This window comes from Grammomys surdaster, unplaced genomic scaffold, assembly GCF_004785775.1.
Source record: "Grammomys surdaster isolate TR1022 unplaced genomic scaffold, NIH_TR_1.0 174, whole genome shotgun sequence".
In the NCBI taxonomy this organism is placed as follows: Eukaryota; Metazoa; Chordata; class Mammalia; order Rodentia; family Muridae; genus Grammomys; species Grammomys surdaster.
In genome coordinates, this window is record NW_021604622.1 from 19,375,993 (window position 1) to 19,402,792 (window position 26,800).

A 26,800-nucleotide genomic window follows, 5' to 3' on the forward strand; every position below is an offset into this window, starting at 1 on the left:
CTCTCTCTCTCTCTCTCTCTCTCTCTCTCTCTCTCTCTCTCTCTCTCTCTCTCTCTCTCTCTCCCACACACACACACACACACACACACACACACACACACACACGGGCATGCATGCACACACTCGTACGTGCACGTGAACACACTTGTCTGTGCTCGGATCCTAGGGTAGCTCTGCTTTGTTCATGGAGCCTTTTCTACAGCGACCAGACAGGGACAGTTTCCTGTGTTAGTGTGACTTCTATTCTGTTGAGGATACACCACAGTAATAATAAAGTATCAAGTTCACACCCTGAAGGGTGAGTCTCAACTTTGTGGCTGTCTTCATGCCTTTCAGCTCATGCTTTGAATTCTTGTGGGGCACCCTTTAAGAGTCATCTTCATGTCTGTGGTTGGATTTTCCTGTGCCTAACATGTTTGTGTTTTACATTTATGCTGTGTAATAGATATTTAATCTCTCTAAATTATTGTTTGGACGGAGATACAGTAGAAAGGAGTACTCGTGGAGGCAGGCAAGTTATGTGAGCATGTGTGCACATGCGTGCCTGTGCGCACATGCGCAGTTAGGAGGGATTGTAGAAATGTGTGCACATGCGTGCCTGTGCGCGCATGCGCAGTTAGGAGGGATTATAGAAACAGATTTAACTAGCTTTTAGCAAGATGAACCTGGTCCAACGACCAATCTTTCCGAGCTACCATTGTATTATTTGTAAATGAAAACAAACAAACAAAAAGAACAACAAAAACCCCAAACCAAATCAAATCAAACAAAAAAAAAACCTCAAAGAAACACATAAGATTCGTTTTATAAAGAAGCAGTGAAGCCTTGGTAGTTAGCCCCCCTCAACAGCTGCAGTCCACCATGTGGCTATAGTCCACTTCAAAGGTATGGTCTACCTGAGTCACCTGAGTGTGTGGCCTTCAGATCACATTCAGGACAGTAGCCTTGCCCTGTGGTATTTCCAGTATGTCCTGGCTTCCTGCTTTAAAAATGTGTCAGTAAACCTCGTATTCTGCGTTTTTGAGCCGCTTACTGAAGGTCACTTTTAGAACGATCAAGAATGAAGTGGGGCATTAGAATATGTCCTCAAACACAGACACCAGTCTGCCTGCAGGAAGCCCACTCTGCAGCCTATTGTACGTGGAGATAGAGATTCAGTTTCTGCTGTGCAGGCTTGTGGTTTGAGGGTGTTTGTTGAGCTGGAGCCAGAACCCTGAAGACTCACACACTGCCTCTTTCAGAGTGGATAGCATAGTCTGTGTGCATGTGTGTTGGGGCTGGGGCCAGAAGAAGCTAGAGAATTAACAACAATGGAAAGAGATTCGTTCTTTTCCAATCTTACCTCTTAAAGTACTGTGTTCTGGAAGTCCACACGTCCACAGAAACTGGAGCTATGAGGTCTAGGAGTTTTCTCTCCTCTTCCTCTCATCTCTCTCTCTCCCTCCCTCCCTCCCTCCCTCCCTCTCTCTCTCTCTCTCTCTCTCTCTTACTCTCTCCCCCCTTTTAATTAAAAAAAGAAATTTAAATGTTTTGATGATTTAAAAAATTTCAATCACTTGCATTCACTGTACACGGTACTGTGTCACGTAAGGTAATTTCACACAAGTGTACATAGCTTGTCTTTTATTTTGACCCACAGGAAAGAACAAGAAAATTTTTTACTTTCCTAGGGAGAGATAACAGTCTCTGGACTTGCCTGGCAGTGGTGGCGCATGCCTTTAATCCCAGCACTTGGGAGGCAGAGGCAGATGGATTTTTGAGTTTGAGGCCAGCCTGGTCTACAAGGTGAGTTCCAGGACAGCCAGGGCTACACAGGGCTACCCTGTCTCAACAAAACAAAACAAAACAAACAACAAACAAACAAACAAACAAAAACAGTCTCTGGCCTTGAGGCAGGCCTGCCAATCAAAGACCAATTGTGATGTAGTGTGGTCATTGGCATCAAGTGGCCATTCCCGATATGTAATATTAGTGACCAATGTCTGCCTCCTTTTCCCCCTTGTTTGTTTTGGCTGTGGAATGACAGGCAGTCTTCTGTCTGCATACAGTGGAATGGAGGGCCGTGGCTCTCTTCCATGCCAGCAGCTGAAAGGGTGTCTACCGAGTGTGCTGTGGCTCCTTTCGTACTGTTTTTAGACACCACTTCTTGCTCCGTGTTGGTTGGGACAGCTCCTCCAACAAAGATTAGTTTCTGTTTTGAATTCCATCTCCTAGGTCTGCCTCGCCAGGAAAGACTGTGACCCACGAGCATCCCCTTGACACTGTGCTCTGAATGTCTGATGTGATGACAAGTATTCACATCTGGTGTTGATGTATGATTTCTTAAAGATTTTGCCATTGAATAAAAAAAAAAGGAATGTTTTCCAGAGCAACTACTGGATATGTTCCTAATATTAAAGGCTATCTGTGGACATAGCTCTTCATGTACCTGGGGAACTGTGACATTAGACAGAGGCCATAAGCAGTATGACTAGGCCAGTTCTGCGGAGAATTGTACCTTTACTACACTAGTAAAGGAGACTTGGTCATGGCCTTCAAGTATGTGGTCCTCCAGATGACAGTTCAGAGTTCCCTGTTCTATATATTTTATCTTTGGGGTTTTGGAAACAAATTTGATAATCGCTTCTCTTTGTGACGTACAGTCTTTTGGATCCTGAATAGGATGATATAGAACTTACTGTCTGACCTTAAGTAGGCCAGGGCAGTGTGCAAACTAGACACTATGGCCTCTGGTCTTAAGTAAACTGCCCTATTTGGCATAGTTTCCTGATCACTCAGATCTTGGACAGATCATCTAGCCTTGTTTACATTATAGCACCTAGGAAGAGATGTCACAGTGAGTGACACGCCCATTACAGGGCTAGTCAATAGTTTGGGATTGAAGCAAATCTTGGAGCAAGTAGTTGACTGTCTAAATGTTTAGTGTCATGGACTGAACCACATCCTTCCAAACTGCACACACTGAGGTCCCAACTCACAGCACGCCCTGCGGAAGTGGCTGGCTGGCTGTGTACACAGCATGCCCTGTGGAAGTGGCTGGCTGGCTGGCTGTGTATTTAGAGCTGGGAATTTTAGTGAGATTAATAATGTTAAATTAGTTCATAGGGGCAGACCATCGGCGAGACACCAAGGAGTGTGGACAAGGCCGTTATGAGGGCACCACAGGAAAGCATGCATCTGCAAGCCAAGAGACAGGCTTCTGGACAAACGGACTTCTGAATCCCCAAAATCTGAGAAAACACATTTAAAAGTTTGACATCCAGGACCCAATGACTGGAAAGCCTCAGACTGAGTTCTGGAAGTGAGGTTTGTGATACTAGATTGGGAAGGAGGATTTGGCCATATGTAACCTCATTTTCGAGTCTACAAACTTGGCAATGAAGGCCATTAACAGAGGTCAATCTGTACATGGTCACAACTTTGACAGTGGATTATTAGAATCTATCAAGCTTCCGTTTCCTAGAAATGTGTTTCCTAGGTCGGGGTGACCAGGATCCCCCCCACCTCCAGAACCCTGGGAAGGAAAGCTCTGTGGCGTATGACCCACCTAGGCAATGGTATTTTTGCTGCAGTAGTCGGAATGGACCCGAAGTCAGTCTGTTCACTTATAGACATAGGAAGGGAGAGTCCCCAAAGCTGCATTAGATGTGTGGTCAGTTACATAGCAGGGAAGGTTTGAGCGGAGGAACCCGAGGAACCTGCAAGTCTGTATGCTCGCGGGTAGACCTTACGTCTCACCCGCACCTTCTGTGTTCATCCGCCTGACTCGGAGTGACAACCAGGAATCTGGAGTTTTAAAACGTGCTTCAGGTAATTGCAATGATAAAAATGCCCTTTGAGGAAGGCTCATCTCACTGGGGCCTCAGTGGGAACATGAGAAGTCTTGGGGAGGTGGTGTGTACATTTCTGAGCTGTGCTGGCCTCTGGGCTGTACTGACATCTGCGCTGCTGAGACTGTGCTGTGCAGGCAGATTGCTTCCTTGCCATTTGTACCCAATTCCCAATCAACTGATGGTCCATTGGCAAAGTGCCCTAATTTTATTTTAAAAATTAAAAAGGAAAAAAATTATGCGCCTGTGCGTGCACTCAAATGCCTGTGCTGCCCAGAAAGACCAGAAGAGGAAGGACATCAGATCCCTCTGGAACTAGAATTAAATACAGTCGCGACCTACCCAAGTGGCTTCTGGGAATTGAACTCTGGTCCTTTTGTAGAGCAATCAGAGAGTTCTTAACCACTGTGCCATCTATGTCCCCAACCAGATGTTTATTTCTTTTCTTTTTGCTTTCCACTTTCCATCCCTGTTAATCCCCCATTTCCCTCTTACCCTCTGTTGCAGCATGTGCTTTTGGGTGATATTCCCCTCCTTTTAGCTCCTCCTATGACTTACTCTGGTGGTTAGGATTGAATTTACTAGTAACCAGCCAGAGCAGGCTGCAGAGTATCTTACCTCCCACCCTGGTGTTTACCAGGTTACATACAATGTACCAGGTACAATGTGTTGGCCGACATCCAGCAAAACTTACTTGAAGGAATACTTACTTTCTTGAAGGAGTCCACTCCACTGCCCAGAGCGCCACCTGGCTTGACTTTCCTAGGACATTTTTTTCCATAGTTAAAATGCAAGGTGGCATGCCAGGCAGTATTGCTCATTGCCTTGGTCTCAGATGACCCACTCCAGCTGTGCACTGGCTTCTCCCTTCCTCAGCTTAAGTGTGTGTAAACAGAACGCAGGCTGCCGGCTGTGACCCCCCTCCCTGCCCCCTGCTGTCCTGTCTGTTTCTGCATCAGCATGCCTTGCTGACCAGGCACATTCCCTGAACTCACTGGCTTGCCACAGCCCCTGTCACTCTGTGAACCAGTTCTCCCTCTCAGCAGCTTCCCCGTGCTTGCAGCTGCCTAGCATTTCCTGGTTCTTGAGATCTCCAGAAGCCCCCATCTTCCTAGAGAAGGAAGTGCCCCCACACCCAGTTCTCTTCTCATTCACTCTTTTGGTCATTACAAGAGTAGTGACTCAAGGAAAAAAAAAGTTACCCGAATCTGAATCTGTGATTTATAATAAAAAATATTACTTGAGCCTAGAGAGATGGCTCGGTTGGTAAAGTCCTTGGCATGCAAAAGCTGAGAACTCTTGTTTGGATCCCCGACACCCATGTAAGAAGCCCGGTAGAGCAGCCTGGTAGAGCAGCGAGTATCTGGAAATCCCAGGACTGGGAAAGTGGAGACAAGCAGATACTGAGTACTCTATGACTAACCAACGAAAACTCAAAATCAATCAATCAATCAAAATCTATCTCAAAAAATAAGATGGCGGGTGAATGAAGAAGACACTTGGTGTTGATCTTTGGACTACACACTACACGCAGACACATATACCTCCCATCCCCCACCCCCATCACCCAACATCCCTTCACACCCCCAGGAATTATTATCTTACGTCATTCTTCTTTATGGTTAATCTTTTTCAAATTATTTAACAGATACATTCTATTGATTTTTAAGACATAACCCCCCCCTTTCCAAGTATACATACATTTTACAGTGCTAGGGGTCGAACTTCGGTTCCCATGCATGCTAGACAAACACTCAACCGCTGAACTTCATACCACATGGGTTTTAAATCAATCTAAAAATGAAATTCATATTATAAGTCAAAGTACCAAATTTACTTGGTGAGGTTTTTTTTTTTCTCTCTCTCTCTTCTTTCCTCATGATTTTTTTTGGGACAGGGTTTCTCTGTATAGCCCTGGCTGTCCTGGAACTCACTCTGTAGACCAGGCTGGCCTTGAACTCAGAGATCTCCCTGCCTCTGCCTCCCAAATGCTAGGATTAAAGGCATGCACCCCCCCCATATCTGGCTTTAAAATGTTTAGCTTTGTTATTTTAATTATGTGTAGGTCAGTGTGTCTACCTATGGGTATATACACATTAGTAGCTGAAGCTTCAGGAAACTGGAGGCATCAGATCCCCAGAGTTATAGATGGTTGTGATTCACCCAATTTGAGTGCTTGGAACCAAGCATGGGTCCTCTGGAAGAATAGCATGTCATTTAATTTCATGTGGCATTTTCAGTCACTGATTTTGTAGAATCAATATGAAAGATTCAGGATTTTCTGATACCGAGGGAGATGGTGCCAGTGTCACAAACACTTGGTAAAATTAATGATCATTTTGGACTTTGAACGATGCTTGGTAAATTATTAGGCTCTTGAGACTTTTGTCTCCCCTCCCTCTCCCTCCATATCTCTCTTCGCCTTCCCTCCTTCCCTCCCTTCCTTCTCCCTCCCTCTCTCCCTTCCTCCCTGCCTCTCTCCCTCCTTTTCCCTCTCCCATTCCTCCCCTTGTGGTACTTGGAATTGAACTCAAGGCTTCATGTATGCTAGGTGTTTGCCCCACCCCTGAGCAGCCCTGCATCCTCCTCATGATCAGAACTACTGTAATATTAGATAAACATGGCATAGATTGAAGACAGCATCTGGGCCTGGTCTGTAGTACCATATATTTCAGCGAAGGGAAGCAAAGCTGTGCTTTGAGCCCTCTGGTTTGAAAGAGGTTCGAAGCTAGATTCCCTGAGGTTTCCACACCAGAGCCACACAGGGGTCCAGTGGTCTGTTTACAGTTTACAGACCGTTCTTTTATCTCTGGACACTGTTCATCTCATGCTGTAAAGTGGGGAATGGAGGTCAAGTTTTCCCACATGGAAAGAACCAGGCCTGTTCTTTCCATTCATTATTTTAAAAATTTTCCCTGGCACCCTCTGTCTCTCTGTGGGATCCTTCCCTTGACCCTAGAAGAAATCTGTCCAATGTGGCCATGTAATTTAACTTTGCAAAACTCACCGTGGAGTAACAGTGGGGGTAGAGTGGGGTAGGGGGATGTCAGTCTTCCTTGTCAAAGCATATAGAACAAGGGCTTCGTCAGAGGGTTTGCGCTGTAGGGCCTGAGGCCTGTCTCCACTCTGTAGCCAGCCTGGCCATTGGCTTTGGGTTTCTTCTGAGCCTCTGCAGCCACACCCAAAGTCCATATATAAACAGTACTTTGTCTAAATGTCAATGAAGGGTCAAGAAAGGGCTAGGCTCTGGGCTGAGGACTGAGTGATCTATGCTCAGAAAGTCAGGCCCCTGGACTGTCATTTCCTTGTTATTTTTACATACTTTGAGTCTTTCTCTGCATTTTTCTCCAATTTTCTTGTGTTTTTATTGGTCTCCAAGCATGTGGGCTGGCTCTCATTTTTTTCATGCTTTTTTAAAGATTATATGATCATATTATTTTCTTTTTCACTCCTCCAAACCCTCCCATGTACCTCTCCTTGCTCTTTCAAATGTGACCTCTCGCCCTTTAATATATAAGTATATAGTTTATATATTTAATGTATGTATAGTCCTAATTTTAAAATACAATTTGCTTAATACGTGTAATATTATATACACACATATACATACACACACTCCCCTCCCCCTCTTTCACACACACATACTGTCTCTCTCACACACACTCTGTCTCACACAACACTCCCTTTCATACACTCTCTCTCTCATATACACTCTCTTTCATACCCACACACTGTCTCTCTCACACACTTTGTCTCTCTCACATACACTTTCTCTCACACACACACTCTCACACACACTCCCCTCTCTCACACACTCTTTCTCACACACACACTCCCTCTCACACACACACTCTCTCACACACATTCTCTCACACATTCTCATACACATTCTCTCTCTCTCTCTCTCTCTCACACACACACACACACACACACACATGCACACACAGCCTTTTAGGGCTGACCAGTTGCTACTGGATAACTAATTGGCATACTCTTCCCTGGAGAAGACTATTTCTCCTACTCCCAGAGTTCCTTAGTTGCCTATAGTTCTTTGTGTATGTTCTAGGCCTCTAGAGCTTTGCCCCTTCCACATTAACCCTTATACTGTTGCTCTTGTTCAGTTCATGGTTAGGTAGCCATGTTGATGATACTTCATGGGTGTAGCTTCTCAGATATTGCTAGGAGACCCAGTCTCAGAGCCAACCACCTGTTGCTCTGGCTCTTAAATTCGCTAAACTTCCTCTTCTGCAGTGTTCCCCGGGCCTTCAGGGTGAAAGCTGTGGGTGTCAGCTCTTAAGCGACTCCACAGCTGGACTATCCCAAGAATGGTAAGTGGGAGGATACAGATGGTTACATGGGAAGCATTTTAAAATTCAGAATAATGTTAGTGATTCTGGGAGTGGAACAGAAATGAGGGGGAAAACAAAACAAAACACAAATGGGCTAGAGATATGGATTTCAGGAGGGTGTCTATGTAGCAAGCACAAATCCTGGTTTTGTTCTCCAGCACTAAATAAACTAAGCAGGGCATTGCACACCTATAACCACAGCATGTGGGAGGTGGAGGCAGGAAGATCAGAAGGTCACGGTCATCAACGCTGTCTCAGAAGAGGGAAGTAGACAGATTGAAGTAAATAGGCAGATTTACTTAGTATAAAAATGAATGAGAGAGGATGATAGACAGGCATGGCTGGGAGTCATCCGTGGGTGGTGTCCATGACTGACTGGCATGGCTGGGAGTCATCCGTGGGTGGTGGCCATGAGTGGACCGAGCCACCTGGGTGATGTGGCATGCTCTTAAAGGCACCATTGTGTTGGGGTGGAGAAGTAGGTCACAGCTCACTGACAGAAGGCACGTGGATCAATTTACAGAACTGTCTACTGCAGCAGCGTCCACACATGCTCAGTATGTCTTCATGAGACCAACGGGCTATTATTACACATGAGTAACTATATTTGATGTGTGCGCTTGCCTAAGATATATGTTCATTACAATTGTCATATAAATTTGCCTTTGTGTCCAAAATATGGAATATCCAGTGAGTATAAACACCATGTGAATTTTAATTAAGACAGATACACTAGTTTTTTGGTTATAGTAGTTACCTGGTTGCAAGAAGTTCACCGATATATAGAAGAAGGTGTCTGGTTGTTGGAACTAGGGATTAGGGACTGGTGGGAATGGTCTTTCTGGGTGTTCTTGCATCTCGGTCCCTAAGCTAAACTGTACAGACATGAGGGCTAGCAGTCTTTAAGAAATGAGCTAAAATTTCTCTAAAAAGAACGCTTTTATTGGTCACTCAGTGAGGATAAAGTTGTGTCCTGCCACTTGGTGCCTCCCTGCCCACCCCACCCAGGGATGCTTGCGTTCCACTGTGGCTGCTGTTCTTCGAGGGGGTGTGAAGACAAGGGACTGTGATTCATGGCCACGGAGAGGTAACGGCAGTCCTCTTCTTAGAAGTCAGTGACGAGCACGGGGCAGCCACAGGCAGTCATGGGGCAGAGGCTTCCTGTCTTCCCTAGATCAAGTCCCTTGAGTGTCCTGGAGTGTAGACTGCAGTAGGTTCTGGGTCTCTCTCTCTCTCTCTCTCTTTTTTGGTTAGAGTGAGAGCTAGCTGGAAGGGGCTATGCTGACTTACCGGTCCTGCAGAGTGCTGACATTCACACTTCACCTTGGACCTTGGTAATTATCCTGAGTGAGGATAGTGTATGTCCCGTCACAGACCGTCCCTTTACACTGCACGTAGCTCCTCTGCTCTTATGATCTCTACAGTATCCTATGCTTCCACCCAGTGCCTCCTGTGATAACTGCTCTGCAGCATTCAGGAATCATATAACCTGCATATAACTGTCTTCATTCCAGAATCCCGCCATGCGCCAGGTAGTCTCAGCAGGCCTCTGGAAACTATGTGATTGGGTGAATCAGTAAAGTGCCTGAGGTGTTTGTTGCATAGGCTTTGCCTCATGAAGTCCTTGCGAGGGTCCGATGGTGAAGATGGTCCGATGGCTCTTCTATAGAGGACTGTTGAATATTTCATAGTGGTCTGTACAGTAGGCAGTGAAGTAATGTAGAACCGTAGTTGCAGTGGGCTTTGAAGCAAGTTGTTTATGAAAGTCTCTTATGGTGGAGTGACAGGGACAACAATACATGGGTTCATGAAGTGCTGGCTCCTAAATGTGGGTCACCCTGGCAATGGGGAGTGGCGGGACCTGAGCAAGCATCCACACCTGTTACCACTGATGTGGCTAAGGACTGCTGATACGCAGATATTAAACACGCAGGTGTCCCGTGGCCAGACAAGGAAACAGGTGTGATTGATGGTCTCTGTCAAACAAGAACAGATTTAATATACTTAGGTTTGAACGTCAGTTGAAAAACAGAACTGTGTATAAATTCAGCACAGGCAGCATACTGATAGAATTGTTAAAAAAAAAAAAAGACTGTTCTGAAATGAACTGAAAAATGTATATTCACCCAAACTCCAGCATATGAACGTTAATGGTAGCTTTGGTTTGAACTGCCAACAATTGGAAGCAATCAAGGTGTTCTTCAGTAGATGAATGGGTAAATTTTAATATATTATACAAGAGAGTATTATATACAAAGGTTTAAAACAGCATCCTATCAATCCACAAAAATACAGTTTGGAATCTTCTATGTTGCTGCACAGCTGTTTGTTGAATGAGTCCATGTAACTGTATATGATGTTCTGGAAAAGACTCAAGGGTAGAGTCAGGAATACAGGCTGCTTTCAGGGGCTTTTGAGAAGGAAGGGTGGAGCGTAGGGGACTTTTAGGGCAGTGCATTATTCTGTATCATCCTGTAAAGGCAGATACATGACAGCATGCGTCTGTCAAAGACCAAAGCATATACATCACAAAGAGCGGAGCTTTAAGGACTGTATTACTAATCGCACATTGAGAATGGTTTACCCGCTGTAATAAATGGTACCATCTGAAATACAAGAATTCTATAATAGGGGACATGGTATTCAGGGGATAGAGATTGTATGGGAGCTCCCCGCATGCCCTGCATAGTTCTTTTGCAAATCTGTAAGTGTTCTTAAAAGTAAAGGTCATTTAAAAACTGGTGACAGTGCTTCTAGTCCTTTTACAAGACAAGCGGCACGTGAAGTGGCAGACACCATTGATCCGAGAGACAGTTGGCACAATGGTAGGGCTAGGCACCCTGTGTTCACATCTTTGCCATCTCACCTCCTCCTGAAGCCCTAGGCAAGTTTCTGACCTCTCCTTGCTCATCTGTGTAATGGGGATAATGATCAAACCTTCGTCATTCGTGGTTGGGTAGAAGGATGAAGTAAGTGACTGAGAAACCCCAGGGGCAGAGCTGTGGCCATTGCACAGCAGCTAGTCCATTCCCTTTGAACTTGGCTCTAGAGGATGCACCCCACACCAACGAGTAGAGTGGTCAAGGGCTCAGGGCACACCTCCCAACTCTTAGTAGGTTCTATGTGTTCTTGTGAACATGGTCCTCTTCAGCCTGGAACATGCCTCTCCTTCTCACCTCGCTAACGTTGACCTCTCTTGGAAGACAAAATGTTAAAGCTATCTTTGCCCTAGAACTTCATAGTTCTTTTGCAATTAGGGTAAGGGCTCTCTTCTGCTCCCATGGCTTGAGTGGTACTTTGATGCAGCATGGGGATGTACCTCCGTGTTTTCCCATATTTCTTGGGCAGAGCGGGATATAATCCCAGCTGCTAGCCCAGTGTCAGAAACATACTTAGCAGAATCGAAACAGTGATGATAGCATGCCGTGGGAACTTGATGATCTAAGGATGTCAGTCATATTAGGTGGGATGTGTTAAGTAGAAGTCCGTAGTTCCATCCTCGACCTATGGAATGAAGAGGCCTCCTTCTAGTTTACTTGTGCTATGACAGTGGCAGCATTTTTCAGCTGGTAAGACACAGCCCTGGCAGCAGGATCATCAATGCAGACATGATGGGGGTTGCTATGTCGATGTCCTTTTCTGTGTAAGGAGTAAATGAAAATTCTTTGTTTCAACTCAAGATCGGTTATATCATTCAGGAGTGTTTATCCGAAGGAATTAGAGAGCATATCATAGAGGTGGCCGGACAGCCAAGCTTATCGTAGGACTGCTTACAGATGAAAAATTATAACATTGGCCTAAGCGCCCCTTGGCTAAACAATTAAAGAAGATGTCAACACACACACACACACACACACACACACACACACACACACACACACACCATCATCAACAACAACACCCGAGAGAGAGAGAGAGAGAGAGAGAGAGAGAGAGAGAGAGAGAGAGAGAGAGAGAGAGAGAAAAAGCGCTGTTATGAGCAAAACAGTGCTGTTTTCAGGGAAGTTGCTGTAAATGGAGATTATCATGTTAACCAAAGTAATCTAAACTCAGAAAGATAACTACTGTATGTCTTCCCTTACATGCTAGATCTAAGAAGAAGAAAGAACATGAAAAAGAACATGGAAGGGGCACTATTTTTTTCTTTTCTTTTATTGGATATTTTATTTATTTACATTTCAAATGTTATCCCCTTTCAAATGGTTCCCCCGCCGGAAACCCCCTATTCCATCCCCCTTTCCCCTGTTTCTATGAGGTTGCTCAGGCACCGGGGGGGGCACCCACTCCCACCTCCTCACTTTGGTATTCTTCTACACTGGGGCATCAAGCCTTCACAAGACCAAGGGCCTCTCTTCCCACTGATGCCCGACAAGGACATCCTCTGCTACATATGCGGCTGGAGCCATGGGTCCCTCCATGTGTACAGTTTGGTTGGTAGTTTAGTCCCTGAGAGTTCTGGACAGTCTGGTTGGTTGATATTATTGTTCTTACTATGGGGTTGCAAACCCCTTCAGCTCCTTCAGTCCTTCCCCTAACTCCTCCATTGGGGACCCCATGCTCAGTCTAGTGGTTGGCTGTGTGCATCTGCCTCTGTATTTGTCAGGCTCTGGCAGAGCCTTTCAGGAGACAGCTATATCAGGCTCCTGTCAGCAAGCACTTCCTGCCATTCCATGAATCAGTGAACTTCCAGAGCTCCTCTCTTTGTATTCAGACAGATACTTACGTGGCTTCTGGTTAGCTCTAAGACTGTTTAAACTTGAGCGAGCTTTTGCTCTCCTAGGGCTCTGCCTCGTTCTACAAAGACCACTGACACATGCTAACCTAACACTTGATTCTCATGTGACAGCGAGAGACCTTGTCCCCCCAAATAAGGTGGAAACTGACCAAAACAGACTTCAATGTCAAATCAAACACTGCCCAGCTCCAGACATGTGCAGAAGCATCTGCACAGATACATGCATGAGCATGTACACACAGATACAGATACGTACACAAAAGGACTCAGAGGTAAGGTCTCACATGTAACAGTGGTATAGTTCAGTTATAAAAAGAGCTCTGGGTTAACTACACAGGAAAAACAACAATATCAACCAACCAGCCCCCCCCCCCCAGAGCTCCCAGGGACTAAACCACCACATGGAGGGACCCATGGCTCCAGCTGCATATGTAGCAGAGGATGGCTTTATCTGGCATCAGTGGGAAGGGAGCCCCTTGGACCTGGGGAGGCTTGATTACCCAGGGTAGGGAAATACTAGGGTGCTGAGGTGGGAGCAGGAAGGGGAGCACCCTCACAGAGGGAGGGGGTGGGGAAGGGGATAGGAGGTCTGTGGAGGGGAAACTGGGAAAGGGAATAACATTTGAAATGTAAATGAATAAAATAACTATTAGAAAATAAAAACTGAATGAAAAAGAGCTTTGGGGAGGATAAATGGAGACATTTTCAGATTAAATGACTTCTGTGGGGGTTCACTTTAAGGACGGCGCAGGTACTTTGTGGTGTGGCACAGGTGTGGATCTGGAGGGCAAGCTCGTGCATGGAGAGCTGTTGAAGCCAGGTTAGTAAACCTTGGCCTCTCTTTCGGGCCATGTTTGAAATTTACCAAAATGACTTTTTTTAATGACTGAGATTATCTAATACCATCTCTATAATATCTAATATCTAGAATATCTAATACCATCTCTGTAATATCTAGATTATCTAATACCATCTCTATAATATCTAATATCTAGAATATCTAATAACATCTCTGTAATATTAGGCAACTTCTTAAAAATGAATATTAAACTCATCAGTGTCTCTAAGGTTTTCCATTTCAAATCACAAATATAAATTACAAAACTTTTATGGATTTTTATTGGTAGTGAAGAGATGAGTTATATTAAACACGATACATGATTAAGATTCCAGGTATGTACAGTTTTTTCTATACATGTGTTTATTTACCTTAAATATATGCTTCTCAGTGACATTTCATTCTTCAAAACAGCAGACACTGACCTACCAAGGAGACAGCTAAGCAGCCCTGAACATTGTGGCATCACTTCCCCAAGCAATTGGGCCTTTGTTGCCTTCTCAACTGACCATGGATTCTTAATGACCATCAAGACCCTTGGCTGAGATGCCAACTGGGCCTTTGCCCAGGATACAGAAAGACCTCTAGAATGTTCTTTGGTGTTGCTATGGCAGTGCTGGCCAAATGAGGTCTGTGGGCTGTCGTTCTATCATTACCTAATTTTTTTTTTAATTCCTGGAAGTTGGAACGCCCACGAAGAGAGCAAGTAGTGGCATCCAGGGCTTCAGTTAAGTTTGTGATTCTTTGTTTTCTGCCAGATAATTAAGTGGCTCTCTGGCTGGTTCTGAAGATGTTTAAACTTAAGTGAACTTTCACTCTTTCCAGGGCTCTGTATCACTCTACAGAGGCAATTCCACTGATACATGCTAATCTAATCCTTATGTGAGCCAAACTACGAGTTACAACTTGTTAGTGGTTCTGAGTCAGGTCAGTGAGTAGCCAGAACCCCATGAAAAACATCTGAAGGCAGGCAGGTAGTCAGAAGCCTCCTAGAATCTAGGCTTCTTCGAGAAATATTTCGTAGTAAATACATCACTTACTCAGTGTCCAGAATATACTTGTAAGAAAATGTATAGCACCGTGTACAATAAATAGGTGGATAAAACATCTAAAAGGTAAGAATTTTCCTATGGTGGATTTCTAATAAGAATCTTGAAAGCTGACACTTCAATATGATTTGGAGTTATCTGTAATATCCACAATGGCAGGGGTTAATTATAAACTGAGACTAAAGAGGTAGGCTTGGAAGAACACAGATGTCAAAACAAAGCCTGTGTTAAAACAAATGTAAAAGGCAAAAAAAAAAAAATGTTGAGGCCCTGTGCTGGATAGTTTTATGTCAACTTGACGCAAGCTATAGTCATTGTACAGTTGGTAACCTCAATTAAGAAAATGCTCCCAAAGGTCAGGTTGTAGGCAAATCTATAGAGCAGTTTCTTAATTAGTGATTGATGGATGCAGCTGAGTCCATCTTGGGTGGGATCATCATTGGCTGGTGGTCTTGGGCTCTCTATAAAAAAGCAGATGGAGCAGGTCATTGGGAGCAAACCAGTAAACAGAGTTTCTCTATGGCCTCTGCTTCAGATCCTGCCCCTAGGTTCTTGCCTTGAGTCCCTGCCCTGACTTCGTTTGATGACAGATTGTGATGTGAAAGTGTAAGCAAAATGGGGCCTTCCTTCTCCAGGTTGCTTTGGGTCATGGTGTTTTATCACAGCCATAGAAACCCTAAGTAAGACAGAGGCAGAACACTGATTTAGAAGCACCCACCTGGTCTACCCTGCATCACATCCAGTTCCTTTTCTTCTCTAGAGGAGGAGCCTTGTCATTAAACGTTTGTTAAGGTAGCTTTTCTAGGGGGTTTCTGAGTACATCCACGTTAATTTCAGTTATCAACTTGGCCAGTTACCATGTGACAATCAGAGGCTTCATCCTTTAGTCTCACTGATGAGTCCAAGTTCCTTCTGAGTTCTTGACTTGTTCTTTCCCTTGCAGTCCTTGCCAAAAAGAGTCTTTCAGGTATTATGTGCTCTTTATGGTTAGGGGATTTTACTTTGTTTTTCTCCAGAGAGGAGGTGGGCATATGGACTAGACCCCTGTGTGGTCTTAAGAGGAAGTGGTAGCAAATTGGTTCCTTTTTTAAAAAAAGAAATGTGACTATTTATTTATTTATTTATTTATTTATTTATTGTTTAAACCACACTATCTTTATTCCTCTGTTGTTGAACACATAGATTGGTTACATAAAAGAACTCTTAAGAACAGTATTGCAATAAACATTCATATACAATTGTCTCTGAGATATGTTGACTTGGAGTCTTTGCAATAAATACCCAGGAGTGGTAGAGCTAGGTCATGTGAAAGTTTATTTTTGTGTGCGTATTTGAGTCAAAATATGTTACTAACTCAGGATAACCTACACTCAAAGGCCCCCTGTCTCAACCTTCTGAGTGTTGGGATTACAGATGTACCATCATACTGAGATTTAAAATCAGTAAACTTGGGAAGGTAAAACTTCGTGGGAGTGTGGAGTGCTAAAGGAGGGAAGTGATGTATAGATATGATCATAATGTCGTATATACATCTAATTCTTAAGCAGTAAGTAAGAAGTATTCAAAAAGTAAAAGAGTACCATTACATAACCCCACAAGTGGCAAAAACACAGAGAACACTTGACGGAGTTGCCCAGCCCCAATTGACACATCTACCACACAACCCGATACCTAAGGCTTGGGGAACATTACAAAACATCATAGAAAGGGGCACAGAAGTTCTGTAAGAGCCAGAAAACCAAGACGAGACTTCTGCTGCAAGACAGTAGTGCCTGCTATGTATGTAATCTCAATGATATGGGAATATTGATCTCAGCACTGTTGTTTCACCATGACATGCCGATGTGTGGATGAGTCAATTTTCATATTTATTTACTTATATTTTATGTGCATTGGTATTTTTCCTGCGTGTATGTCTGGGTGAGGTGGTTTTGATCCCCTGAAGCTAGAGTTATAGATAGTTGTGAGCTGCCATGTGGGTCTAACCTGGTCCTCTGAAAGAAGAGTCCATGCTCTTAACAGCTCAGCTATCTCTCCAGCTCACAAATCGGATGCTTAGTACCATTTTTTTTTGCACGTGTGTATGAATGTGTGCATGTGTGGTCCCATATATGTGTGTGCCTGTGTGTGTACGCGCATTCGCGTTTGTGTGTGTGTGTGCATGTGTGTGTCTCAGTGTGTGAGTCTGTGTTTGTTCCCAAAGATGATGTCAGGTGTCCTTCTCAGTAGTTTTCTACTATGTCTATCAGGGCAGAGTTTGTTTCTGAACTCAGAGTTTGCAATTCTGGCTAGTCTATCTTACCAGCTTAGACCAGGGATTCCCTATTACTGTCACCAGGGGGCTGGGAACATTGGCAGCCACCATACCTGCTTGGCTTTTACATGGCTATTGGGCATCCAAATATGGTCATTGCACACAGCAGCTGAAAATTACGGGGCTAGGACATGCTAGAGCACACATGGAGAGGGCAGGCAACCTGTGGAAGCTAGCCTTCTCCTTTCAACACGGGGGTCCCAGAGATCTAACTCAGATCAGAAGGCTTGGCACCTAAATGATTTAGTCCTCTGAACTGTCTTAGCATTCCCCCTTAATGCCATTTTTAAGAGACAGGCCATCTTCTGTAGCTGCTCCGTGTTGGTAGAGCACCCTGTAGCCATGGCTACTCAGTCAGTCCAAACTCAGCTTCAGGTCATTCCTAGTTCACCTGTAGCACCCACAGTTGCATTTGTGTCAGACCCAAGAGAGGGAATCCTCTGTCTAAATTAGAGCAGAAAGCTGAGTTTGATGCAGTAAGTTTTGCTGGTATGGTTTTTAAAAAGAGAAATTATTATCGAGTATAGTTTTTGTTCCTGTGAGAGAAAGTCAACTTAGATTAAAAGAAAAATTGAAAATCTTCACAGTAAAATGGAGTCATGTCTGTTTCTTTTGGTCCTAGGTTCCTTGCCTTGACTCCGTGGAGAGTGTATCATCTCATTTCTGTCATGATACTTGGCCGTGTTATCATGCAAATCATCAAGGAAATGGTTTTGTCCAGGACAAGAGGTAAGAATATGCGACTTGATGTTTGGGCATTTTATTTCTAGAGTCTAAACGTCTAATTTTTGGGTGAATATATTCATCTTTTGAACATGAGGATCATGTAGACAGACACTTTTTTTTCTAGTTTCTTTACTTCCTGTTTCTTCTGTTCTCCACATCCTCCTTCCCTCTGGGTGTCTGAGATGGGGTCTTACTCTACCCAGGTTAGCCTAGAACTCTCAGTGATCCTCCTGTCTCAGCTTGCTGAGTGCTAGGATTTAGACACAAGTCAGTATATTGTCTGGGTTTGCTTTACACACACACACACACACACACACACACACACACACACACACATTGAACTTCATTTTTTTCTTCATTGCTGGAGGTTAAACCCAGACCCTTGCACATGTTAGCCAAACAGTGTACCACTGAGCTACATCCAAGCTTCATAATTTATTTTATGATTCTATCTCTTGTCAGAACAGGTAAAAGTTCCGTGTGCTGGGCTCTCCCTTGGTTCTAAGCTACGTCACATACCAGGGTGATATTTAAGTAGGGCCGCTGTAAGAAGAGCAGTTAAGTATTCACTCCACCCTACAAGCTCAGACCGGGCCACTGGAAACTGTCGTAGTTTGAGAACAGTTTTCTTTCACCTCAGCGAAAGAAATGCAACAAGCTTTAAAAAATCACTGATAGTTACATAAAAGTTCTGGATGATTAATGATGTTGGGAAGAGAATCAACCATAAGCACTACATTTTAACTAAAGTGGGAGCATGACTCATTTTTAAAGAGTGCTTGGCTTCCTTAGGATCTATGTACTATATTTACCTGAGTGCAACCTTTCTATGCACCTCCATGCCTCCGCTGCTAATGCTTGAACTAATTTTTGAAAATGGGCAAAAATCCCTCCTGAGCATAGGAGTCTATAAAAACCGTAAGGAGGAGGCTTCAGTTAGGCTTCATATGGACTGCTGTGTATCAGAACTGGCCAGATTGCCTGTCATGGGATGTATTATGAGAGAGGCAACGTCTCTCAAACAAGAACTTGAGCCCTGGAGTTTCACCATCATGGTGTCCGTGGGTCAGCTTTAGAGCAGGTTCATGTTTAAGTATCCAGTTCTTAAACCAACCACTGTAGAAGCAATCTTTAGAAAGATTGTTTCCTGTTAGTGTGTGCAGATGTGGCGGTGACTCCTTCATGCCTAGTCTTTCTGGGAAGGTAAACAAATTCATTTTTGTCTAGTTCAGGCATTTCACAGAGCCACAGATTTAAATCATATTGTCATATACATATTGCCTTCTTCCTCAACACCCCTTTTCTTCCTCCTCACCCCCCCTTCTGAGAATAGATGCCCAGTTCCCCCACTTTTAACTCCAACAGCATTTGCTGTTGTATCCCAGTTCCACCGAGGCCTCCTGAGGCCAATGCCTCACACCTCAGGATCTGAGGAGAAATTGGCTAGGCCCTGGCAAACCCGATGTTTCTGTATTGATTCACAGCGGGAAGGGGAAGGCTTGTTCTCTTGGATATATTTTGTAGTAAGTTCTTCCCTCAGGAGAATGCAAGAAGGTAGCCATTTTGTGGGTGTGGTCAGAGGCCTCTAAAGCACGATGACCGCCCAGGAGGTTGAGCACCTGAGAACTTTCCACTGTGTGCTCACCCCAGCCATACCTTAGGCATGATTTAGATGAGTTAAAAAGATCAGAGGAAGGAAGAGAGGAGGGGCTGAAGGACTTGGCTTCTGAGTGTGGGGACCAGACTTGAGAACAGGGCTGTTCAGAAGTCCTTCAGTTCTAGTCTCGGGGCCCATCAAGGTCTTCAGTTTCCATTTAAACCAGACATTTTGGTAGCTACACCATGGAAATTGATATTCTTGAAAACTCTCCTCACAGCGAAGCTGCCCTTAGAAACCTTGAGGAGGGCAAGCTGAAGCCTGCCAGCCTGAAGAGTCTCTAATTTTTAAATCGGATTGCCAAAGCCTGCCTGTAATCTCAGTGACTTGGAGGCCAAGGCACAGGGATCAGAAGACTGAGGCCTGCCTGGGCTGGGGAGGAAGTGCAAAACCACAGAGGGGCTGCTGATTGAGATCCTGTCTTAAAATAAAAAGCGGATCTAGCTCACTAGTATGCTGCTCACCAACATGCACAGGCCTTAGGTCGGGGTCCTTAATGATGCAAAAAGAAAGGAAGGCTGACTAACATGAAGAAAGAAAGAATAATTCTTTTTTAAAATATTTATTTATTTATTTACACTCTAGATTTTATTCCTCCCCTTTTCTCCCTCTGACTGCTTCCACATCCCATACCTCCAACCCACCATCTCCCACCCCCCCCCCCCCCGATCTCTAAACTCCCTGGGGGCTCCCGTCTCTTGAGGGTTAGGTACATCTTCTCCGATTAAACACAGACCCAGCAGTCCTCTGCTGTATATATGTTTGGAGCCTCATATCAGCTGGTGTATGCTGCCTGATTGGTGGTCCAGTGTTTGAGAGATCTTGGAGGTCCATGTTAATTGAGACTGCTGGTACTCCTACAGGGTCACCCTCCTCCTTAGCTTCTTCCAGCCTTTCTCCAATTCAACTGCAGGGATCAGCAGCTTCTGTCCATCAGCTGGGTGCAAATATCTGCATCTGACTCTTTCAGCTGCTTGTTGGATCTTCCAGAGGGCAGTCATGATAGGTCCCTTTCTGTGAACGTTCCATAGCCTCAGTAATAGTGTCAGGCCTTGGGGCCTCCTCTTGATCTGACTCCTACTTTGGGCCTGCCACTGAAGCTAAGAAAGAATAATTCTTAAGCTAGTTAATGTCTGTTCCTAGCTATGGACACTGCAGGAATGATGGTTTCCTGTGGCTGTTGTAATGAATTACCATACACTTGTTGGCTCAAAACAGCAGACAGTACTTACCCCCATAGCTCTGGAAGCTGTCGGTTCAAACAACACACCAACAGGTCTGTATTTACCATGGAGGCTCTAGTGAAGGACCCACCCCTGTCTCTTCCTGACTTTGGTTGGTGCTGTTGCCCCTGAGTTAAAGCTACATCATCACAGTCCTCGGCTCTATGATCAGCTTCTCTTGTGCTTGCTCAGACCTCCCTCCCAGCTCTCTGCAAGGAACCCTTGTGATTGTGATTGGTGCCCACCTGGGTGATCACCTCCATTCTTAACATGATGGCAATTGTAAAGTCCCCTTTTCCCTACGAAGCAACATTCACAGATACGCATCCTGCTTTGGTGACAAAACCACTTCATCCTGTAACAGAAGAGAACCTAATTTTTTTTTAAAGATTTATTTATTTTGTTTATGAGTACAGTGTCACTGTCTTCAGACACACCAGAAGAGGGCACTGGATCCCATTCCAGACGGTTGTGAGCCACCATGTGGTTGCTGGGAATTGAACTCAGGATCTCTGGAAGAGCAGTCAGTGTTCTTAACTGCTGAGCCATCTCTCCAGCCTGAGAAGCTGTTCTTAGGCCAAAGATTTGAATCCCTTTTAGGTGAAAGGCTACTGTGAGTGACAGTCCATACTGTGGATGTCTCTCCTGTTTAACTGGCTCTGTCTTCTCATCACCCAGGCTATGATAAGTGCCTTTTTGAGACAAGGCTACTTGTAAACACCAGTTTCTAATGAGGATGCAGACATGTTGGCTTCTGCAGCAGGCTCATCTTTCTCTCAGGGTTTTTCACTGAATGATGTTCTGGACACAGAATTTCTCTGCATAAAAAAAGGAAAAAGGAAAAGATGGGCTTCCTTCTTCTGCTCTCCTCCAGGCATTGGCTGGAGAAACCCTAGGGCCTTCTTTGTCCCTCTTTACCAAGTCTTTTAGGACAAAGGCCCAATTGAGCCCATGAATAGCTGGCTAGAGATGGCAGCAGGGCTTCCAGCCCAGCCCAGTGCTGGCTGCAGTCGGCTTCTCTCAGGGAGACATAGACTTCATTGCAAGCTCTATCCAGAAGCAGCTGTGGGGTCTCGGCAGCTCCCATGAATCACTCTGAGACTCTGCTTCTGCTCACAACAGCAGTCAGGAAAGTCTTGGTCCGCAGGGCTTTCTGGGACCTGCCGCCTTCCTCCCTCTCTGAACTGCCTACTTTCCACATTCTTGGCTACAGATACGAACTTTGCTGGTCATGACCTTAATTGTAGCCTTCCTCCCCTATTTTTTTTAACTATACATTCCCTCATTTTAACTGCACATCCCTATGAATTGTGTGTATGTGACTGAGTAGTTAGTTGTGAAGTTTTTCATCTTAGGAGGCGGGAACTCTATAACCACTGAGAGGCGAGCAAAGCTCATGCAACTGACACTTTCTCCCTTTCCTCCTCCTCTTCCTCCTCCTCCTCCTCCTCCTCCTCCTCCTCCTCCTTCTTCAACTTTTCCTCCTCCTTCTTTTCTGCCACCCCCCCCATTGTCTTCCCTGACACACCCTTCACGTGAAACAAAGGGAAGCAGAGATACAATCGTGTTCATTAGCTTTTCTCTGTGAAGCATGGCGGTTACCCAGGCCTGTATCTGTAGACCCTGGAAGTGTGCACCCCTGCATTTACTGCTCATGCCTGTGTACCCCCGCATCTCTGCTCACTCTCAGGCCCCGAGGCTGTCTTCTGTAGCGTGTACAATTCCTCCTATGTCCTCAAGCTTCTCTGTGACCACCTTGTCTTTTACTCCCATGGTAATCAGGGCCAGCCATCTCCACATCAGGCTCTAAGATCTTCAAGGACTACCTGTGAGGAAAGAGAACCCAGTAGGCGTCCCCATCTCTGCCCACAGCCACATGTCAGGGGGTAATTCTGTAACCACTGTGTCTTTCTGTCTTCCTTCCTGTGAAATCCACACTATCTATCGATGCCGCAGCTCAGCAGTCTCTTGATTATTGAGATTAGACCTAGTTGAGGTTGGGCCTACGGTCTTTAGTCCTTCACACACTCTCCATTTGTGCATGTATTCTGTCTTGGCTTATATGTGTGGTGGCTGCTTGTCTGAGCTCAGCCCTTGAAAGCTTGTTAAGGTAACCTGCAAAGTGCCAGAGTCAGTGCACTCTGTTCACTGTCTCTGCTCCTGTGGAATCAGATGTTAGTTTACTCTTTCCCTCCTCAGCCCTTGGCTAGTTGTGCTGGGCTTTGACCCCATCTTTGTCAGAACTTCCTCCTCCTACACAATCCCTACCAGATCTCTGCTGAGTGGTGGAAGCAATTTCAAAGTGTCCCAGCTCTTCTGTCCCTCAACCGTAATCATGTCTCCAATTCTTAACACTAAGACAGGCATCTCACGCAAGAATCTCTTGTCTTCACTGTTGGCTCCAGAGTCATTGGGGAAACACTGTGAAGACTCAAGTTAGACTACTGTGAGGTGAGGGTAGACCGCTGTGTTTTCTATTCATATCGGTAACTCCAGTCGGGTTCACATTAGTGCTCCCAGCTACCTGGGCTAAGTTGACTTCCCTTTATATGCTCTTTGACTCTGAAGGTTTGAGTTATTCTAGAAGGTACAGGAAACACAATTGTTTCAGAGGCCTGACGGGAGCAGAAGTCTATGATTCTACCATGACTTGAGGAACGATTCATACCTATGCTTATGCAACCAAGACAATGAAGGAAACCAGGTCAACTGCATGATTCCATGATGTCCGAAGAATTGGAAACCAAGAATATTGTGCAACTGTTTCCTAGCAGTAAATGTTGAGAAGAATTTGATCTGGTGTGTTCACCTGATATTGGATATTCAAGAACACACAAGGCAGTAGCTTTGACATTTGGTTCAATAGAAAGTGCAGAAAATGTTTTATAATTGCTTCATATTGAGCTGCCTTAAATCTGGCAGCTAGGAATATACTATCAAGACTTGGTCCAATAAAGATAACCCCTGGAGTTTTGACAAGCAAATCAATCAATCAATCAATCAATCATTCTTTCTATCCATTCATCCATTCATCTACTTATCTTCTATCTATCTACTTATCTATCTACTTATCTATCTATCTATCTTATCATCTATCTATCTATCTATCTATCTACTATCTATCATCTATCTTCATATTTATCATCAATTAATTTTTTTCTGTTGATTTCCTTGGAGCTTAGATATAAATTTAAAATATCTGAAGCCTGCACCATGTCAACCTCCCCTTCACTACCGTTCCCATTATTCTTACTTGAACAGTTGTGTTTCTGTCCTTTCTGAAGTACGATGGTTTACATCCCTTGTCAAATTTCATGCTGATTCTTTGACCGCACTGTCTCTTAAATGGACATGTTTTCTTCCCACTGGGTAGGGACTGTGTTCTAGAGTGCCTGTCCTACCTTTATGATACATACTCAGGGGTTTTATAGGCTATCACCTGCATCCTTCATGGTAACGAACATAGACACTGTGTGGATTGACAATGTCTAGCACTCAAGAGATGTGAGAAGCTTGCAGAAGCTTGGGGTATTTCTAAGCTAGCAAATGCTCCCGGGGAGTGACAGCTTGCTTAAGTGTCACATTTTACTTCCCCTTGCAGGTGCACAGTTATGGAGAAGCCTCACTGAAAGGTAGGGGATGTTTTTCCTTCAACAATGTGGCTCATGGATGGCAGGGCGGTGGGGTGGGTGGGTGACTTGAGTTGCAGAGGTGTCTCGCTGAAGGCGTGTTTTAGCGACAGGGACCTGGGTCTCTGTAACGATTTGCGAAGCTGAAGCTGAAGACAAGATGGGGACGTCACTCGAGGGATACATGCATTTCGATGGGGACGTCACTCGAGAGATACATGCATTTCTCTGAGTGGCTGGGCAGCAGATTTATGAATCACTTGCGTGAGGATGCAGTCGGGAGTGAGGGGCTTTTCTGCTTGATGTCTTCTCTCAGATTCAGTTTTGGAATGTGAATGACAGTTGTTGTGGTGGAAGAATGGGGGTGACAGCAAGTTATAGAACTCTGTTAGAATGTTCCAGAAGGGCCAGCCATATTGCCAGTTCAGAGGGCTTGAGAGAGGAGCCTCTGACTCACTAGGGCTACATCTGCTCTTTGACCACCATCTGCCCTTCAGGGAGGTGTATGTTTCCAAGTGGAAGAAGGAAGCATTAGGGCAACGAGGGGAGACACAGTTTGTTTCACCTACTGTGCACAGGAGACAAGAAAGATGGAGAAAGTTTAAGGATTAATAATCCAGTGACATTAGTGCTTATAGGAACTGATTTTTTTTTTATTTAAAGAACAGATTTGGTCTTATGCATTTGTGTTACTTAATAAAGGATGGTGGGAATGCCTGACGTATACCAAAGTAGGCATCAGAAAATGGACACACAAAACGAGGAACACAATAAACAGTGCCATGAAACTCCCGAGAAGAAACAAAGCCTTCTTTTTTTTATTATTGGACATTTTATTTACATTTGAGATGTGATCCTCTTCCCTCATTCCCCTCCCCCCAGGAACCCTCTATCCCATCTCCCTACCTCCTGCTTCTATGAAGATGTGCCACCACCCACCCACCCACTTCCACCTCCCTACCCTCAAATTCTCCCACACTGGGTGCCAAGCTTTCATGGGATGGATACCCAGGTGGAACCATCTCCAGACAGCCCCTCCTTCAGTTTCTGTCCCACACTTAGTCTCCATATTTGCTCCCATGAGTATTTGAAACAAGGCCTTCTTTCTGCCACTTTGAGAATCTGGCCTGCCTGTGTTGTGCCCGCTGCAATTGCTGAAGAAGCCTGTAGTGAGCACACTGCAGCTGATGTGGCAGCCTGAGCTGTGCACACTGCAGTTGCTGAAGCAGAGCTGGTTTCTCCTTTCTTGTCTCAGTCCACACTCTGCGTGTAGGTTTCCTTAGCTGTTGTGGGGTGCCATTTTCTAGTTCCAGGGCCCCACTCAGCCACTTAACCTAACTGCATCTTGTGTCCTTTGAGCGGCTCTGGGCTGCAATAGCTTTTTAGACATCCCTAGTTCGAGTTAACAGCTGCGAGGAGTGCTGTAGGTGAATGGTGACATTTGTCTCTACTCAGCCTTTGCCTCAGGTTGTTCTCAGGGGAATGGGGCTTGGTGTTCGTTTCTGGGAAGTGGACTGTAAAGGGAAAGCAGAGGCACCATGTTCACAGGTGTAAGCTGTGACATTTAAGGAAGGACAGAGAGCGTGCTGTCTCCAGGCAGCCCGGAGAGTGGAAGCAGCATTGAAGAACGGTTTATGCCATTTGTATCACATCGGCATGATTTATGCCTGTTGGTGTCACCCTGGACCACCTGGCCTGGGACTGTCACCAAGTTATCTCTTCTTTAGAAACTCTCTTGGGAAGCTGGGTAGTCAGGAGGCTGCTGATGAGAACGCAGTCAGAGAAGGGCTCTGAGTTCCCCAAATAGTGTTCGTGAGACATTCAAATGGCTCCATGCACATGCCTGGTGTCAAGGGGTCTTGTCTTGGCTTCATGCTGGACCACATTCCGTGGCTTGTGCTTTCTGTGCTTCCCACACTGGGGTATATAGAGGCTTACTTTCTAATTGTGATGGCAGTAAGACAAGACCGACGCATGATTTCAAAGGATTAAAAAGCAAGCAAACAGAGCTTTGTACTCTTTGATTCAGAGTTCTCAGATTCAATAATGCTCGGACCAGTCTGCCGTGGATTGGAAAGTGTCCATCAAAACTCATGTGTCAGTTCACAGCGGCTAAGTTATGGGGGCCAACCTGTGTTCAGCCACAGAGGAATGGATCTAGAAGATGTGAGCTATATATAGATAGATATAGATAATATAGATATAGATATAGATATAGATATAGATATAGATATAGATATAGATATAGATATAGATATAGAGATATGATGTAATTGTTTTTAGCCACAAAAGACATAAAAGAGAACGACATTGCACTGCTTGCAGGAAGATGGGCAGAACTGGAAATAGTCACATTAAGTGAATCAGGCCAGTTTCCAAAGGACAGCAGTCACATGTTGTTGCTCCTTGGCGGTTTCTAGATTTTTTTGCAGTTAACGAAAAGCATGCAT

At 44.8% G+C, this 26,800-nt stretch overlaps 1 protein-coding gene across 1 annotated transcript in view; it reads left to right on the forward strand.

Annotated features, from left to right (window-relative positions):
- Retreg1 (reticulophagy regulator 1) overlaps positions 1–26,800 on the forward strand; it is a 135,245-nt gene that overhangs the window by 29,544 nt on the left and 78,901 nt on the right. Inside the window, exons 2-3 of the mRNA XM_028767651.1 lie at positions 17,738–17,844; positions 24,323–24,353. Of these exons, the coding sequence (XP_028623484.1) occupies positions 17,738–17,844; positions 24,323–24,353 (138 nt within the window). The remainder of the gene's footprint in view (positions 1–17,737; positions 17,845–24,322; positions 24,354–26,800) is intronic.